This window comes from Plecotus auritus, assembly GCF_963455305.1.
Source record: "Plecotus auritus genome assembly, chromosome: 6".
In the NCBI taxonomy this organism is placed as follows: domain Eukaryota; kingdom Metazoa; phylum Chordata; class Mammalia; order Chiroptera; family Vespertilionidae; genus Plecotus; species Plecotus auritus.
Genome location: NC_137773.1, coordinates 44953437 through 44973750, shown reverse-complemented (window position 1 = coordinate 44973750; position 20314 = coordinate 44953437). Strand labels below are relative to the sequence as shown.

At 38.9% G+C, this 20314-nt stretch overlaps 1 protein-coding gene and 1 pseudogene across 7 annotated transcripts in view; one reads left to right on the top strand and one right to left on the bottom strand.

The window, feature by feature from the left end:
• Nucleotides 1-20314, bottom strand: part of LARP1B (La ribonucleoprotein 1B) — a 157314-nt gene that overhangs the window by 77574 nt on the left and 59426 nt on the right. For 4 of the 6 annotated variants that reach the window (XM_080676776.1, XM_080676777.1, XM_080676773.1 and 1 more), the window contains 4 exons: nucleotides 14854-14912; nucleotides 14414-14473; nucleotides 12550-12724; nucleotides 5537-5677 (listed from right to left, as the gene is read on the bottom strand). In XM_080676776.1, the coding sequence (XP_080532902.1) occupies nucleotides 5537-5677; nucleotides 12550-12724; nucleotides 14414-14473; nucleotides 14854-14912 (435 nt within the window). The remainder of the gene's footprint in view (nucleotides 1-5536; nucleotides 5678-12549; nucleotides 12725-14413; nucleotides 14474-14853; nucleotides 14913-20314) is intronic. The other 2 variants (XM_080676775.1, XM_080676774.1) reach the window with 2 other exon arrangements.
• LOC308250573 (large ribosomal subunit protein uL15-like) lies at nucleotides 15319-15754 on the top strand (annotated as a pseudogene). The gene has a single exon. The product of its transcript is annotated as a large ribosomal subunit protein uL15-like (transcript).

The window sequence follows — 20314 nt, the reverse complement described above, 5'->3', positions numbered from 1 at the left end:
AAATGGAGTCATACTGGATGTCAATTTCAAAAACATTAAAAAAAATAAAACTTGAGGCTTTTTATTTCTCAGAAGGGTGGCAAGTAGATGAAAACTGCAGAGGGCACACAGAGAAGGTAATACTAACATGCATTTTTAATGTTAGATTTCATAACCTTATATATAGATAGAGGTGGGCAAAAGTAGGTATACTTGTTAGTATGGAGAAATATATAGTACAAGAATAAACTGTTTTTGCATATTCATGAATGTAAACCTACTTTAGCATAATCCTATATTTTCTTATATACCCAAAATTTAATTTAAAATTTTAATTATGGGAGAGAAACCAAGATGGCGGCATAGGTAAGCACCTAAACTGCTACCTCGCACAACAATTTCAAAACTACAACTAAAAGACAGAATGGACATTATTCAGAACCACAGGAAGGCTGGCTGAGTGGAAATTCTACAACTAGAAGGAAAGAAAAAAGCTCACGGAGAATCAGAGGAGCGGCTAAGGGCTGAGGTACGGAGACACACGCAGCGAGGAAGGGCGACTGAGTGCCTGGCTGACTTTCTCTGGCGGGAGGGGGAAGGAAGCCCCCGACTGCACTGAACCCCAGTTCCGACTGCACTGAAACCCAGTTCTGGGCAAAACCCCGTGGACCCAGGCTCATACGGGGGAGTCTGGACTGTCAGGTAGAGAGAAAGGCACATGGAGACTCAGAGACCCGGGGGAGCCGCGGCGGGTTTGGAAGCGCATGCAAGTGCTCGCAGAGAAAGCTGAATGTGGAGGTTGCCGCAGGCATTCCCTAGGGGAAGGGAGTCGGAAGCTCCTGACTGCACTGAACCCCAGTTCTGACTGCACTGAACCACAGTTCCAGGCGAGCCCCTGGGGACCCACGCTCTTACAGGGGGAATCTGGACTGTGAGGCGGAAACTCAGGGGAGTCACAGAAGGCAGAGGTCTGGAGGCATGCCCAAGGGCAGGGTTGACGGGAAGCCAAGACTGTCTGCTCTGCCCTGAGACTCCGCCCCATCCAAGCTGAGCACAGAGGCTTTTGCAATTTTGCAAGTCTAATCCTATAAGGCTATCTCCAGCACCGAACTTCTCCCAGCATAGACACAGCTGATCCTCACAGCCAACTGGCCTGGAGGTCTATTCCTCCCAGTGATACCAACAACAATCAAGACTTAACTACAACAAGGCTGTACACACAGTCCACAAAGGGGTGCACCAAGAGTGTCCACCTCAGGTTAACTGGAGAGGCCGACCCACTGGGCCATATAGGAAACCTAGCACACAAAGCTACCCTACCAACTCAGGGAAGTGGCAAAAATACGGAGGCAAAGAAACAGATCACAAACGAAAGAAATGGAGGAAAACAAACGACTGGATATAGAATTCAAAACCACGGTTATAAGGCTTTTCAAGAATTTCCTAGAAAGGGCCGATAAATTTAGCAAGACCCTCAAGGATATGAAAAAGGACCAACTAGAAATTAAACATACACTAACTGAAATAAAAAATGTTATACAGAGAACCAACAGCAGACTAGAGGATCTCAAGAATCAAGTCAAAGATTTGAAATACAAAGAAGCAAAAAACACCCAACCGGAAAAGCAAAAAGCAAAAGAATCCAAAAAGTTGAAGATAGTGTAAGAAGCCTCTGGGACAACATCAAGCGTACCAACATCCGAATTATGGGGGTGCCAGAAGAGAGAGAGCAAGATACTGAAAACCTATTTGAAGAAATAATGACTGAAAACTTCCCCTACCCGGTGAAAGAAATAGACTTACAAGTCCAGGAAGGGCACAGAACCCCAAACAAGAGGAATCCAAAGAGGACCACACCAAGACACAACATAATTAAAATGCCAAGGGCAAAAGACAAAGGGAGAATATTAAAAGCAGCAAGAGAAAAACAGTTAATACCTACAAGGGAGCACCCATAAGATTGTCAGCTGATTTCTCAACAGAAACTATGCAGGCCAGAAGGGAGCGGCAAGAAATATTCAAAGTGATGAAAAGCAAGAACCTACAACCAAGATTACTCTACCCAGCAAAGTTATCATTCAGAATGGAAGGTCAGATAAACAGCTTCACAGATAAGAAAAAGCTAAAGGAGTTCATCACCACCAAACCAGTATTATATGAAATGCTGAAAGGTATTCTTTAAGAAGAGGAAGAAGAAAAAAGTAAAGATAAAAATTATGAACAACAAATACATATCTATCAACAAGTGAACCTAAAAATCAAGTGAATTAAAAATCTGAGGAACAAAATAAACTGGTGAATATAATAGAATTAGGGGCATAGAAAGGGAGTGGACTGATAATTCTCAGGGGGAAAGGGATATGGGGGGTGCAGGAAGAGACTGGACAAAAATCGTACATCTATGGATGAGGACAGTGGCGGGGAGGTTAGGGCAGAGGGTGTGGTGGGAACCGGGTGGAGGGGAGCTATGGGGGGGAAAAGTAGAAACAATTGCAATAATCTGAACAATAAAGATTAAATTTAAAAAAATTTTAATTATTGAATATATTACTTTTATAATAAAACATTAAAATGATATACTTGAGAAACTGATACAAAAGGAAAATTTTCCTGTAGATAGCTTTTATAAATTTAAAGTCATATTTTGTGGAAAATTGAGTAAATATAACTACTGACTAGATTTTTAAATTATTAACTATGTTTTAGATAGGAAGGAATTAATTTTGACTTCCTTAAAAAAAAAAAAAAAAAGTTGGTGCCTGGCTGGCATTGCTCAGTGGTTGAGCTTCAACCTATGAACCAGGAGGTCACGGTTCCATTCCCGGTCAAGGCATATGCCCAGGGTTGTGGGTTTGTTTCTGAGTGTTGGGCATGTGGGAGGCAGCCAATCAATGATTCTCTCTCATCATTGATGTTTCTCTCTCTCTCTCTCTCTCTCTCTCTCTCTCTCTCTCTCTCTCTCTTCCTTGCTCTCTGAAATAATAAAAACGTATTAGAAACAAATATAAAACAAACAAAAATAACAGGAAAAACCCTCCTGCTCTTACCAGTAATATGTAGAAAAGATAAAAAGAGCATGTTAAAGAATACCATGCAATCAGCAAATTAAAAAGTAAGGGAAATTCCCTAAGACTTATGGCTTAACAAATAAGCAATAGGAAAAAAATACTTCAGGTGAGAATGTAAAATGGTACAACCAATTTAGAAAACAATCTGGAAATTTCTAATAAAGTTAAATATGTACTTACCATACCACCTAACAAGCCCATCCTAGGTGTTTACCTAGAAACTGACACATATGCCCAAAGACATGTACATAGATGTTCATATTACTTTTTTTGTTGTTAATCCTTACCCACTGGTTTTTTATAGCGTGGAAAGGGATGGGGGGAGAGACAGAAAGATCGATGTGAGAGGGACATAACAACTGGTTGCCTCCCAAACCCACCAAGACCAGGGCCAGGGATCGAGCCTGCAAGCGAGGTGCATGCTCTGGACCACAATCAATGCCAGGAGCCTTTAGTCCAACGGTCGACGCTCTATCCACTAAACCAGTGGTCGGCAAACTCATTAGTCAACAGAGCCAAATATCAACATACGACGATTGAAATTTCTTTTGAGAGCCAAATTTTTTAAACTTAAACTTCTTCTAACGCCACTTCTTCAAAATAGACTCGCCCAGGCCATGGTATTTTGTGGAAGAGCCACACTCAAGGGGCCAAAGAGCCGCATGTGGCTCGTGAGCTGCCGTTTGCCGACCACGGCACTAAGCCTAACTGGCTGGGGTGCAGTATTACTTATAATATGCAAAAAACTGGAAATAAGTCAAATATCCACAAATATTTGAATTGATAAAGGGGTATATCCAGTCAACAGAAATCTATTCTGCAACAAAGATATAGAACTATTGACATATGAAACATTACTGATGAGTTTGAAAACCATCATGTTGAGCAAAAGGACACACAAGAGTACATAACATATATTATATAGTTCAATATATATGAAATTCTAGAAAGGGCAAATCTAACCTGACAGAAAGCAAGTACATTAATGGTTGGGGAAAGTAACAGCAATTTTAGTGCATTTTAATATATGTGATTTATAGGCTCAGTAAAGATGACTTTTTAAAAAAGGATACAGAAACCACCTAGAAAAGGCTCCCAATAGTTAAATATGAGTATCAAATTAAGTAATCATGGCAATGGATAACTCACTAGAAAAAAATTTTAACGGAGTCCATAAGTCCATTCTGATAATAATGGGAAGCTGTTGTTTATGGTGGAATGTCAACTAATAAATACAGAAGGAATAATGCAATAAGAAAAATACCAGCATTTGCAACTATTGTGATGATAACTAAATCAGGTAAGACTCATCAATGAAAACTAAAGCGCATGGGAAACGTCTTAAGATTCCCATATCTCAAAGTCTCACCCTACAAATAACATTAATTACCAAAAAAAAAAAAAAAAAAAGAATATCTATAAATTAAAGAAACCTGCCCAGCTGGCGTGGCTCAGTGGTTGAGCATCAACCTAAGAACCAGGAGGTCACTGTTCCAATTCCCGGTCAGGGCATATGCCCGGGTTGCAGGCCCCAGCTCCGGTAGGGGGCAAGCAGGAGGCAGCCAATCAATGATTCTCTCTCATCATTGATATTTCTCTCTCTCTCTCCCTCTCCTTTCCTTTCTGAAATCAATAAAAATATATTAAAGCCTGGAGTACATCAACTTGAGTGCTCAAAGTATCACCAGTAACAAGATAAACTAAGATCATGTGCAGCTCCTTGTGATGCTTGGAGAAGAAAACCATTAACTTATGCAGTATTGCTGCCCAAAATTCATAAGCCAATCTGATCATAAAGAAACACCAGAAAGTGAAAAGTGAGGTATATCTGTCCTGCAGTCTTCAGAGAAAAAAAAAAAAAATCAATGTTATGAAAGACAAAAGCAAAAGAACTATGCCAAACTACTGGACACTAAAGATTAAAGACAGTTAAAAGCAATGTGTGATCTAGATTAGATCCTAGAAAAGAGAGGAGGAAAACTGACTGTAGACATTCACACTGTTATTACTGTTTTTACAACATATATTCTGAAGGTATTTAGGGTTAAAGAGGAACAATGCCTGGCCGTGGCTGGTTTGGCTCAGTGGTTAAGAGTGGTGGCCCTCAGACTGAAGGGTCTCGAGTTTGATTCCCAGACAAGGGCACTTACCTAGGTTGCAGTTTCATCCCATGTCCTGATATGCAGGAAGCACCCAATCAGTGTGTCTCTCTCACGTCAATGTTTCTCTCTTCCTCCCCCTCCCTCCCTCTCTCTCTCTCTCTCCCCCTCCCTCCTTCCCCTCTCCCTTCCTCTCTCTGAAAATTCAATGGAAAAAAATACCCTTGGGTGAGTATTAAAAAAAAAAATAAAAAAAGAGAACAATGCCTGCAACTTACTCTCAAAAAGTTTATATTATTCTTGGCAATTAAAATAATAAGCAAAAAACTAATAATAATAAGCAGTAAGACATAGTTCCTCAGTCATTTTTCTCCTAAGAGTGTAACTTACTTCGTGTATCATTTCTCCTATTGTTTTGTGATGATTTATTTGTTTCAGGTTGACACCTTGAGCTGTTCCGGGATCCTGGTCTTTCTTGACTATCTGGTCTTACATCATCTAAGTGGAGTGGTACCCACTTGTGCTTATTAGCTTGAAGAAAACAAAATGAAATAATTTAATAACAACACAATTTTTAATAAAACTGTAACTTTGAAAGGTCTCTTGTAATATCACCTCATACCTGTCAGAATGGCTATCATCAATAAGTCAACGAACAATAAGTGTTGGCCTGGATGTGGAGAAAGGGAACCCTAGTGCACTATTGAAGGGAATGCAGATTGGTGCAGCCACTGTGGAAAGGAGTATGGAGTTACCTCACATAACTAAATTAGAACTGTCGTATGACCCAGAGATTCCTCTTCTGGGAATATATCCAAAGAAATCCGAAACACTGCCGAAACCGGTTTGGCTCAGTGGATAGAGCGTCAGCCTGCGGACTGAAAGGTCCCAGGTTCGATTCCGGTCAAGGGCATGTACCTTGGTTGCGGGCACATCCCCAGTGGGGGGTGTGCAGGAGGCAGCTGATCGATGTTTCTCTCTCATCGATGTTTCTAACTCTCTATCCCTCTTCCTTCCTCTCTGTAAAATATCAATAAAATATATTTAAAAAAAAAAAAAAAAAAGAAATCCGAAACACTAATTCAAAAGAATATATGTATCCCTGTGTTCATTGCATCATTATTTACAACTAGAGGCCCAGTGCAGAAATACATGCACTTGGGGGGGGGGGGTGTCTCTTAGCCTGGCCTGCGCCCTCTCACAGTCCGGGAGCCCTTGGGGGATGTCCAACTGAGAGCTTAGACCTGCTCCCCATTAGGGGCGGGCCTAAGCCAGCAGTCAGACATCCTTAGCACTGCGCTTACCAGCCGTGAGCCACCACCTCTGCGCTTACCAGCTGTGAGCCTGGCTCAGGGCTTCTGGCTGAGTGGCACTCCCCGTGAGAACACATGGACCACCAGGGGGCAGCTCCTGCGTTGAGCGCCTGCCCCTGGTGGTAAGTGCATGTCATAGCAACCGGTCGTTCAGCTGTTAGGTCTATTTGCATATTAGCCTTTTATTATATAGGTTAGCCAAGATTTGGAAGCAGCCTAATTGTCCATCAATAGATGAGTGGATAAAAAAGCCTGTGGTACATTCACACAATGGAATACTACTCTGCAGTAAAAAAGGAAATTTTACCCTTTGCATGATGGACCTGAAGAACATTATGCTAGGTAAGTGAAATAAGCCAGTCAGAGAAAGACAAGTGCCATATGATTTCACTCACGTAGAATTTTTTTTTAATATATTTTATTGATATTTTACAGAGAGGAAGGGAGAGGGATAGAGAGCTAGAAACATCGATGAGAGAGAAACATCGATCAGCTGCCTCCTGCACACCCCCCACTGGGGATGTGCCCGCAACCAAGGTACATGCCCTTGACCGGAATCAAACCCAGGACCCTTCAGTCCGCAGGCCGACGCTCTATCCACTGAGCCAAACCCGTTTTGGCAATTTCACTCATGTGGAATTTAATGAACAATTTGAACCAACAAGCAAAATAGAGACATCCCTGGTGGGTGGGTGCGGAATCGAGGGTGGAGTGGTGGTGGAAGGTTTGAGCAAAAAAGAGAACTCACAGGGGGCGTGCAGGAGGCAGCCAATCAATGATTCTCTCTTATCACTGATGTTTCTCTCCCTTCCTCTCTGAAATCAATAAAAATAGAATTAAAAAATAAAAGTATTAAAAGACTGTATTTTAATTAAATGAGACTTAATTTTTTCTTAAAGGGATTATCTCTACAATACCAAAATAATTTTCTTCTCACACAGCTCTTTAAATAAAGTATTTTCTGTAAACATTTCTAAAAATCAATTGAAAATTCAGTGATGAAGTATCATTGGAATTCTTTTGCTTTTAAGTGAAATGCTCACTTTTCTGTTTAATTCTAATGGATAAAGTGTTCAAAAATAACACATGTACACACTACTATCTAATACTTGATTCTTAGGCTTGAGAATGGGGTATACCTGATAGGACATTATAATGTACACATTGGAAAGCTTGGATAGTGATTCAAAAGAACTTTTAGTTTTAAGTCACTATCTAAACAGGGGTCCTCAAACTTTTTAAACAGGGGGCCAGTTCACTGTCCCTCAGACCGTTGGAGGACCGGACCATAGTTTAAAAAAAAAACCACTATGAACAAATTCCTATGCGCACTGCGGGCCTGGGACGAGTCGGCTGCTAAGCAGGATAGGCAGCGGCACCCGGCGGGCCGGATAAACGTCCTCGGCGGGCTGCAGTTTGAGGACCCCTGATCTAAAATATAGATAAAATATTAATTTATTCAGCATTAATACTAATGAAAGGTTTTTCAAAATTAAGTTTAAGTGTAACATGTATCTAACTGCATTTGACAAATCTTGTTAAAGCTACTACTCACATTTTCCTATTTTTTTTAACATGTATTTTTACTGATTTCAGAGAGGAAGGCAGAGAGATATAAACATCAATGATGAGAGAGAATCATCGGCCCTAACTGGTTTGGCTCAGTGGATAGAGCGTCGGCCTGCGGACTGAAGGGTCCCAGGTTTGATTCCGGTCAAGGGCATGTACCTTGGTTGCGGGCACATCCCCAGTAGGGGGTGTGCGGGAGGTAGCTGATCGATGTTCCTCTCTCATCGATGCTTCTTACTCTGTCCCTCTCCCTTCCTCTCTGTAAAAATCAATAAAATATACATTAAAAAAATTTTTAAAAAGGGAGAGAATCATCGATTAGCTGCCTCCTGAGTATCCCACTGGGGATCAAGACGGCAACCCAGGCATGTGCCCTTGTCCAGAATTGAACCCGGGACTCTTCAGTTCCTAGGCCGACACTATATCCACTGAGCAAAACCAGCTAGGGCCATTTTCCTTACTTCTTAAGAGAATTAAGGAATTTAACTTTTCTTATTGACGAAAAGATAATGTAACTGTCATAATGTAATTCTCAAGATGGCCTATTCGTGGATTCCACAGTTAAGATTTCAAAATCTTCACTCTTCTGTCCAATATATTTTTTTTTTGACCAAACAAAAACACTCATGAGCAATGGAAACACTATTAAGGTAATTAAAGGAAAGGGAATATTATTGTGCAACTACAGTACTGATTTCCCATAAAACCTACAACATATGGAGACATTAGTGAAAGAGAATAGGAAATAATCTAAAAACTCTTTAAAGACTAAATTCTATCAAGAGATTCTTGAGCATAAACAAGCCTTTTGTTTGAAGATAAAAATGTGTGCCTGGCTGGTGTGGCTCCATGGATGAGTGGCTCAATCTATGAACCACTGTTGGATTCCCAAGAAGGGCGCATGTCCCGGTTGTGGGCTCCATCCCTAGTAGGGGCTGTGCAGGACGCAACTTGATCAATGATTCTCTCTCATCATTTTTGTTGCTATCACTCTCTCTAAAATCAATAAAACATTTTTTAAAAATGTGTGCTCTTAGGAAAGTCAATTCATGGCTTGAGTACAGGCAGTCCTTGGGTTATGTTGGACTTGACGTACCTTGTTTTGTGGTTACATCACCATCTCCCATTTATTTATTTAAAAAAAAAAAAGTTCTGTCATTTCGACGTATGTACATATGTGCTTTATGTTTTTTATTAGTTATCTGCCACAAATAAAGGTCAGGAATTGTTATCTTTCTTTTAATTTTTTTTTTACTATTTCACTTCATTATTGCTGTGTTATGTGCTCCATATGAGTGATGTAGGTGCTTATGTAGGTGGGTTCCAACTTATGGTGAAAATCGCATTACATAGCACTTTAGGAACAGATCTCCGATATAACCTGAGGACCTACTGTATATGAATCACTAACTATAAACACCCAGATTTTACTGTTGGCTGATAGTTTTAATTGAAGCAATTAACAAGGAAAACAAATCTTAGAGCAGGATGACAGGTCTGCCATCCTATATAATAAAGGGCTAATATGCAAATTACGGAACGCTGGAACGACTGGTGGCTATGACACACAATGACCACCAGTGGGAAGAAGCTCAACGCAGGAGCTGCCACAGGGGATGCGCCGCTCAGCCAGAAGCCCTGAGCTGGGCTCACAGCCTCTCCCGCCTCCGTGGCAGCGCTAAGGATGTCTGACTGATTGCTCCCGGACTGTGAGAGGGCACAAGCAGGGCTGAGGAACACCTCCCCGTCCCCCACCCCCGACCCCCGCACGAGTTTTTCGTGCACCGGGCCTCTAGTCTATAAATAACAGTAAAAAAGAAAAGACTACCTATGTGTCTAAAAAGCATGAAAAAGCCCTGGCTGGTTTGGATCAGTGGATAGAGCGTTGGCCTGCAGACTCTGGGTCCCGGGTTCGATTCCGGTCAAGGGCACATGACTGGATTGCGGGCTTGATCCCCAGTAAGTGGTGTGCGGGAGGCAGCCAATCAATGATTCTCTCTCATCATTGATGTTTCTATCTCTCTTTCCCTCTCCTTTCCTCTCTGAAATCAATAAAAATATATTTAAAAAATAATAATAAATAAATAAATAAATAAATAAATAAATAGCATGAAAACGTTTTTAAGAACTGGGGAAATTTTTTTCTAATAACCACATGGTTGTCCTATTGGAACCACCTTTGAGCAATTAGCCTTGGTTCATTGTACCAAGTGAGCCTAATGCTTACCCTGCAGCTAAGGACTAATCATTAAAATAAAGATATAAAGTATTTAATACATGATAGATTGCTACTTCCATTATTAAAGAAGTTCACTGGTGACTACCCTCCATGAATTAAAATGCTTCAACATCTTCCCATGGAACTCAAAATGTTAATTCCAAGATTTAATCCTGCATAATGTTGACTATGCCTACCTCTCCAATATCATCTCCTGCCACTCTCCAAAGTTCACCTTGCCTGTTATGACCTTCTGACAGTTTACAAATTTTTTTTCTACCAAAAGGCCCCTGCAGCCAAAACCGGTTTGGCTCAGTGGATAGAGCATCAGCCTGCGGACTAAAAGGTCCCAGGTTCGATTCCGGTCAAGGGCATGTAACTTGGTTGCGGGCACATCCCCAGTAGGAGGTGTGCAAGAGGCAACTGATCGATGTTTCTCTCTCATCGATGTTTCTGACTATCTATCCCTCTTCCTTCCTCTCTGTAAAAAATCAATAAAATATATTTTAAAAAAAAAAAAAAAAAAAAAAAGGCCCCTGCAGACACTTTTACCTAGGCTCAGAACACTGATGAATATATGGTTTTACAAAGCAGTCCAATCATGTGTCCCCTAGACACATGAAAAGTTCTGAAAATATGGAAAAGGATGTAAAGACAGCATCTTTTTTTCTTCAAAGTATGAGGGCATGGTATGAGGGAAAAAATTTGACCAAAATTGTTCTCACTTTTCTCAGAAAAACATTATCTCAGAACTCCCTGAAAGACAGGGATCAGTTGCAATGCTGATTTAAAAAACAATAGTTAGCCCAACCAGTATGGCTAACTGGTTGAGCATTGATCTATGAACTAGAAGGTCACGGCTCAATGTCTGGGTTGTGGGCTCAATCCCCAGAGTGAGGTGTGCAGGAGGCAGCCAATCAGTGATTCTCTCTCATCATTGATGTTTCTATCTCTCCCTCTCCCTTACTCTCTGAATCAATAAAAATATTTTTTAAAAAAAATAGTTATGGCCCAGTCATTGTGGCTCTGTAGTTGAGAGTCAACCTATGAACCAGAAGGTCATGGTTCTATTCCTGGTCAGGGCACTTGCCCAGGTTGCAGGCCCAATCCCCTGTGGCAGTCCTGCAAGAAGCAGCTGATCAATGATACTCTCTCATCATTGATGTTTCTATCTCTCCCTTCCTCACTGAAATCAATACACTAGCTTTACACAAATTTCCAATCATGTATCTATACTCATCTCTATTAAGTTCAACTTAATTTCATTCTCACATAAAAAAAAAAAAGGAAAGCTTAATAGTTCAGAAATGAATACTACAAAAACATATCAGTTACCATTTGCAGATGGTATCCTGAAGAAATCCAAAAATAATCATTGGTGACTGACTACCTGGAAGCAATTGATTAAATACAATTCTTCATTACTATAACTTCCTTCCAGAAAGTAAGACTAAAATGAACATATAAACTAACCTCTCTTTCACTAATTACTTGACTGAGCCTCATTCTTACTGACATTTTCACCAGGGCCACATACTTTACAACAGCCAAGACATGGAAAACAGTCCACTGACAGACAAATGAATAACAAAAATGTGTTGAATGTAGTGAATGGAACAGTAAGAAGAAAATCCTATCATTTGCAACAGCACAGATACACCTTGAGGGCATTATGCTATGAAATAAGTGAGACAAAGACAAATACTGTATAATTTCACTTATATGTGAAATCTAGAAAAAATGAACTCAAAGAAAGACAGTTGGGGGATGGGAGAACTGAGTGAAGATGATCAAAAGCTACAAACTTACTACTATATAAGTTCTAGTGTGCAATGTACAGCATAGCAACGATAATTAACAATACTGTATTATATATTGGAAAGTTGCTGAGAATAGAGCTTAAAAATTCTCATCTCAAGAAAAAAAATTGTGCCCGCTCAGTGGTTGAATGTCAACCCATGAACCAAGAGGTCGCTGGTTTGATTCCTGGTCAGGGCACATGCCCAGGATGTGGTCTTAATTACCACTAGGGAGCCTGCAGGAGACAACCGATCTATGTTTCTCTCATCGATGTTTCTCTCTCTGTCCCTCTTCCTTTCTCTCTAAGATTAAAAAAAAAAAAAAATTTTTTTAAAGAACCAAACAAATTAAAAAAAAAGAAAAAATATTGTGACTATGAATTGATGTATGTTAAACATTGTGGTAGTCATTTTGCATTATATACATACATCAAATCATTGTGTTCTATACTTTAAGCTAATACAATCATACCTCAATAAAATGGAAGTTATAGGTGAACAAACCTTTCCTTCGTTGATTATTTGACTGAGCTTCATCCTCACTGATATTTTCACCAGGACCATCTAGTTTTGTTTCCCGGGTTTCTTTGCTCTCACTGTTATTTCTCTTTTCAACTTTATCTTCTTTTTCTTTTTTATTTTGTAGTTTCTTATTTCCTTGGTTGATGACACTCTGACACTGCAAAAAGTATTTAGGAATGAAATAATTTTCATGAACATTTTCACTAGCATATCCAAAAATCTGTGGTAATATGCCTAACCTAAATATTGCAAAACAAATGCTAATTTTTAAAATATAAAAAAACTACTTTTCAAAAGACACTGTTAAGAGAAAGTCAAGCCATAGATTGGGAGAAAATATTTCCTAAGTATCTGATAAAGAACTTGTATCTGAAATATACAGGGTTTGGAAAAAGTATATTTATAGTTGTTCATATGGAAAAATATTTAATAAATACAATAATCAACTGTTCCGTGTACTCACAACTGTAAACTTGCCTTTGCCCAGCCCTGTATAATAAGCTCTCAAAATGCAATAATGAGAAAACAACTCAATTTTTGAAAAATGAGCTAGAGTTGAATAGGTACTTCTTTAAAAAGATACACTGAATGGCAAATGTATTATGAAAAGGTGCTTGACATCTTTAGAGAAATGTAAATTGAAACTACAATTTGATACCACTACACACATACTATAATGACTAAAATTAAGAATGAGCAGCTGGTGCCATTTTGGGGCTCAGCCCAAATGGTTTTCCAGATGACCTAATAAATTTATAATTCTTAAAAAAAATGTACAATGAGTATTAGTGGTGTGTGGAATAACTACAATTCTCATTACACTGACAGTGGGAATAAAAAGTTTAGTAGTTTCTGAAAAAGCTAAACAAATAGCTACCATACAATCTAGCCATTCTACTCCTAGGAATCTACCCAAGAAAAATGAATGCATATACCCATGCAAAATTTGACATACAAATGTTAATATAACAGCTTTATTTCTAACACCAAAAAATAAGTACAATCAACACAAATTTCCATTAATAGGTGAATGGACAAACAGCATTACATCCATACAATATTACTACTACTCAGCAATAAGAATGAACTACAGATACAAATACCACACACATATATATTTGCAGTTTATTATATGTCATTCATGTACCAATTAAGCTGTTTAAACTAATATATACTACCTACAATTATACACCACACAAATTACAAACAGCAAAGTGCACAGTGTCAAATGAAAACATGTATAACCACACATGCTAATCCTATAAAACCCCACTTGATACAGTATCTTAGAAACATCTTTTGGAGCTTCTTTAATCGTTAAAATTAAAATTCTAGCCCAGCTGGCGCAGCTCAGTGGCCGAGTATAGACCTATTAACCAGGAGGTCACGATTCAATTCCCAGTCAGGGCACCTGTGGGCTCGATCCCCAGTGTGGGGTGTGCAGGAGGCAGCAGATCAATGATTCTCTCTTATCACTGATGTTTCTATCTCCCTCTCCGTTCCTCTCTGAAATCAATAAAAATATATATTTCAAAAAATTCCATTCATTGAACACTTATTGATCAATGACATACATATATCATATATGTACATATATATAGTTAGTACTGCAACACATTGGAAATATTATAAATCAGAAAAAAACGAACAGCATAAATTCTGAAACATAAAATGAATGGGCTTTAGATACATTATATGAAAATGGCAAAACTATGAAAAGGGTAGCTGCTGAGTTTTCAACACCTCTTTATTAATGTAATTCTCTAAATTTGAAGTGAAATAAGTTCTGCACGTTGAAATGAGAATCTTTTCCCTACATAGAAAGAAAGCCTTAAACAATACTCACTCCAGTGTTCACTAATTCACTTGGTGTTGGCCAATTCGCCATATCGCTGAAATCACTAGCCTAAGAAGTAATAAATAGGTGTTATGTCTGCAAATTAGAAATTTTAAGTAGAAAAAATATTTTCTAAAGGTGAAAGCAATTTTAAAAATCACCTACATTCAATTTATATGCAGGCATTTGCCAAATTAATCAGTTTCTCCAAACATCAGAACGCTGAAACAATAAGGCCTTGGCCTATGATCTCTAGCACTATTCAATGACACTGACTAAATTAATATAAACAGGATTAACAGAAGCATATGGGAGTTTATGTAAAAGCTACAATTCTGTAGTATATTAACTTCAAATTACCATCACTAGAAGAAAAATTCACAATAATCTAAGAACAATGATTTTCAAAATTAAAATAGAGTACTGAAGAACTTTTTGTAAAGACCTACCTTGTTGGATTTCTTTGTCTTGAGTTTTCCTGCTTTTATAATTTTTGGGGAACTGAGCTCTAAAAAACAAAACAAAACAACACACACATAGAATTGTTTTTACAATCACTCCATTCAATATATTTAACTAGGGGCCCGATGCACGAAGATTCGTGCAAGAATGGGCCTTTCCTTACCCTGGCTGCCGGCACCGCCTTTGCTCTGGTGCGAGCTGCCTTTCTGCCTTCCCACGCGGCCCGGAGTGGCTGGGGCGGTGCAGAACACCTGCGTCGTCACCATGTGTGTCCCCCCTCCCCGCCCCCGCTCCTGGCTGCTAGGTGCCTGTGTATGCAAATTAACCTGCCATCTTTGTTGGGTTGATTTGCATACTCACTTCTGATTGGCTGGTGGGCGTCATGACTGTACAGTCAATTTGCATCTTACTCTTTTACTAGTGTTGATAAAGTAACATTCTTGGACACCAGCATGCCATCCAGACTGAGTAAGACCAAGAAACTTCCAGTGCATGTGAGCCACAGCTATGGCTGCACTGACACAGGAAGCCCCCGGGGAATGCTGGTGGCTTGCATCATCACAGGATCAACTCTGACAAATATCACCCAGGTTACTTTGGGAAAGTTGGCATGAAGCATTACCACTTAAAGAGGAACCGCAACTTTTGCCCAACCATCAACCTTGATAAACTGTGTACATTGGTCAGTGAGCAGACATGGGTAAATGCTGCCAAAAACAAGATTGGAGCTGCTCCTATCATTGATGTGGTGCGATTGGGCTACTACAAAGTTCTGGGGAAGGAAAAGCTCCCAAAGCAGCCAGTCATTGTGAAGGCCAAATTCTTCAGCAGAAGTGCCGAGAAGATTAAGGGTATTAGGTGGGGGCCTGTTTCCTGGTAGCTTCATAACCTTTGGAGGGAAGTTCATAAAATGCTCAGAAGTGCTTTGAAGGGGAAAAAAACAACAAACAAACAAAGTAACTATTATAATACCAATTTAAGTAAGTGTAGTCATCATCATTCCCATTAAAATCCAAAGTTCTGAGACTCAAATTCCTAACAAGAAATCAACTACATTTCAGCAAATGTATGTTCAAATTGGTCTTCAGTGTTCAAAGCAAGAGGTGCAAAATATAAAGTTTACTTAAACTGACAGACTAATCTTTTCTCTAACAAAACACATTAAAAAATAGAAATGTACTATATTTCAATACAGTAAATTTAGTAACTCAATTCCCAATGGGATACATTTTTTTTTTCTATAAAAGTAATACATGCTCATCAAGGAACATCCAGAAAATAAGTCAGAAGTTTTCAAACTATTTGTCCTTGAAAACACAAAAATTTGGCAACTATAATAAATTAAGCCATAGCAAATAGGTCTCCGTAAAAGTTTGCACAAGAATATGATGGAGCCAAAACCGGTTTGGCTCAGTGGATAGAGCGTCGGCCTGTGGACTGAAGGGTCCCGGGTTCGATTCCGGTCAAGGGCATGTACCTTGGTTGAGGGCACATCCCCAGTGGGAGGTGTGCAGGAGGCAGCTGATCGATGTTTCTCTCTCATCGATGTTTCTAGCTCTCTATCCCTCTCCCTTCCTCTCTGTAAAATATCAATAAAATATATTAAAAAAAAAAAAAAAGAATATGATGAAATCACCACTTGTCCCTACCTTAAATAAGAGCACGGAAGTGGACAATAATATATATTATACTGTCTCCAAATGAAGTTTTACACTGTCTTTTTGTTGGCTTCCCTGCCTAGCAAGATAACCAAAGAGCAATGTCATCTACCTAAGCATGACCCACAAAATAGTAAACATTAAAAAGATTAAACTTGGGATCTGCATCTACAGTAAACATAATTTTTCAGCAAAACAAGAATTTTTCAGCAAAACATAAAAAATTATGGCAATGACCAAGTCATAAAATGAAAGTATTAGAATTAAAAGCCAGAAGCAAATTTAAATAAGATACAGATGGTCCTTGACTTATAATAGTTTGGTGCAAAAGCAATAAACATTAGGCAGAATTGTACTTCCAATTTTGAATTTGATGTTTTCCCAGGTTAGCAATATGCTGTATAATACTCTAGTGATGCTCCACAGAGAACTGCAGCTCCAAGTCAGCCCACACAATCACGAGTATAAACAACCAATACTTTAAAGCATACTAAATGTATTTTGGACTTATAATTGGTATCAGTATATAAGCCAATCATCAAAAATCAAAGACCATCTGTACTTACCAAAGAGGGATGAAGGACAAAAGTTGAAGATGTCACCAGGAATGGGCTTTCAGGGATCTTGAATACTGTAATAATTCTATTTCTAAAGCAGAATAGTGTACCCTAGCTGGTTTGGCTCAGTAGATAGAGCATTTGCCTGCGGACTGAGGGGTCCCAGGTTCGATTCCAGTCAAGGGCACATGCCTGTGTTACTGGCTCCATCCTAGTGGGGGATGGGTGTGCAGGAGGCAGCCAATCAATGATTCTCTCTCATCTTTGATGTTTCTATCTCTCCTTCTCCCTTCCTCTATGAAATAAGTAAAAAAATATTAAAAAATAAATAAAAATAAATCAGAATAGTGAATACACAAGTATTTGTTTTATTCTTTATACTTTAGGCACACATATATGTGTAGACATGTGTAAATATGCTTAAGAATAAAATTTAAAAATTAGATACAATAGTAAAAAAATATGGGCAAGTAGTACAAAAAAAATGGCGGTAGGAAAAAACAGAAAATTATATTTGCGTGAATATTATCTAGAATTTCACTGAAGCATGTTTTATAAATACTATGTTTTATGAAGTTATATGGTATAGAACATTTGGGAAACATTTCCCACAGGAAAATTAAAAACATGTCCCAAAATAGTGCTAAGTCAAGTAAATTAACCTGGTAGTTACAAAATACACCCTTATACAAACTATTTGATATAATGAAAAGTAAGAAGGAATAGGCCACACAAGCAAGTTTTTATGGCTTTATTACAAACAAGTTAGACATAAATCACAAAATTAAGGTCAGAAATTAAAGATAAAATTATTCTGGCCACATGCAAACAAAAGTAAACTTTTAAATTTCAATACTGAATGACACAATGAAGTTATTAAGAAACTGGAGAGCTCTAGCCAGTTTGGGTCAGTGGATAGAGCATCAGCCTGTGGACTGAAGGGTCCTAGGTTCCATCCTGGTCAAGGGCACATGCCCGGGTTGCAGACTCGATCCCCAGTAGGGGATGTGCAGGAGGCAGACGATCAATGATTCTCTCTCATCATTGATGTTTTTCTCTCTTCCTTCCTCTCTGAAACCAAAAAAATTAAAAAAAAAAAAAAAACTGGAGAAAAAAATATTTGAATGTGACAGAGTTTATTTTTCTATTGATTTAAAACTCAATATTATCACATACTCTGTCCAGACACTGATTACAACCTCTAGCTAAAAGTAAGTAAGTTGGGGAGGAAGAATCTTGAACTTTATTTCTAACACACTTTCAAAAATAAAAGAAAAAGATTTTTATTTCAGTCAATTCTTTTGGATTCAAAAATTTTGGATTTTTGTTGAAAGTTTAATCTTTCAACTTTTAATTCCTCGATAATGGGGAAATTTTTACATTTAACAGTGTAATCTATAATGCTGACAGTTTATTAATGGAGTAGCTTTATGTATACATTGTAACTGGGATGTTCATATGCATTTTTCCTTACCATAATTTAATCTCATCACTGAGGATGTGATAAACTGTGTTGGCTAATGTGGTTGGATATTCTAGGATAGTGATTTCTTAACACTGGTTACTAAATGGTCCCTTGAGTTAGCTTACTTTTCCAAGAGGAAGACTTTCCTAAAACATTCCTGTTACAAAGTCCCAATTTCTCTCTTGGAAACAAGTTTCCTGATTAAGAAGTTTAGAAAAAGAATTGAACTTACAAAGCCAGCACTTTTTCCCTTTAAAAGCTAGCTATCCACAACTGCTCCCTCATGCTGTCAACTTTACAGGGGCAAGCTCCCAGTGATAGAAAAGAGAGGGTGAAGAGGAGAGAACTGCACTTGTGAAATGCCAACTGTGTGAACACCATTCCTCCAATTCCAAGTTCAATATCAGGAAGTCCTTTGAGTTGCTTACTCAGACCACCTCATCAACCCCATCTTTTTATGGTTGAAAGGATGATCATGAGCTTAAAAGCCCTAGCCAGTTTGGCTCAGTGGATAGAGCATTGGCCTGCGGACCAAAGGATCCCGGGTTCAATTCCGGTCAAGGGCACGAACCTTGGTTGCAGGATCCTCCACAACCAATCAATATGTTTCTCTCACATCAATGTTTCTCTGTCTTTTCCTCTCTCTTCCACTCTCTCTAAAGATCAATGGAAAAATATCCTCAGGTGAGAATTAACAACAACAAAAAGAATCTGAGTGATCCAAAAAGAAATACAAATGGTCAAACATAAAATGGTACTCAATTGAACTAATAAATAAATGCACTAAAACAACAAAACATTGTTTCACCTATTCTACTGACCAAAAAAAAAGAATGCCAAGTGTTGCGCTGGCCGGGTTGGTTCAGTGGATAGAGTGTCGGCGTGCGGACTGAAGGGTCCCAGGTTTTATTCTGGCCAAGGGCACATGCCTGGGTTTCGGGCTCGATCCCCAGTAGGGGGCGTGCGGGAGGCAGCCGATCAATGATTCTCTCTCATCATTGATGTTTCTATCTCCCTTCCTCTCTAAAATCAATAAAACAGCCCTAACCGGTTTGGCTCAGTGGATAGAGCGTCAGCCTGCGGACTGAAGGGTCCCAGGTTCGATTCCGGTCAGGGGCATGTACCTTGGTTGTGGGCACATCCCCAGGTGGGGGCGTGCAGGAGGCAGCTGATGGATGTTTCTCTCTCATCGATATTTCTAGCTCTCTATCCCTCTCCCTTCCTCTCTGTAAAAAAATCAATAAAATATATTAAAAAAAAAATAAAATCAATAAAACATATTTTTAAAATATATATATATATTTTAAAAAAAGAATGCCAGCCCTGACCAGTTTGGCTCAGTGGATAGAGCGTCGGCCTGCGGACTCAGGGGTCCCAGGTTCGATTCCGGTTAAGGGCATGTACCTTGGTTGCGAGCACTTCCCCAGTGGGGGGTGTGCAGGAGGCAGGTGATTGATGTTTCTAACTCTCTCTCCCTTTCCCTTCCTCTCTGTAAAAAAATCAATTATATATATATATATATATGTATATATATATATATATATATATATACACACACACACATATATATATATATATATATATATATATATAAAAAGTTAAAAAAATAAAATGAATGCCAAGTGTTGTCAGCCTGTACAGAAATGGACATTTCTCTCAAGCTGTTGGCAAGAGTGTATAGCAGTATAATCTTTTAATGATAATCTGTCACTTAAAATATGTCACTTAAAAAATATATACCTTTTCCCCAGCCAGCGTGGCTCAGTGG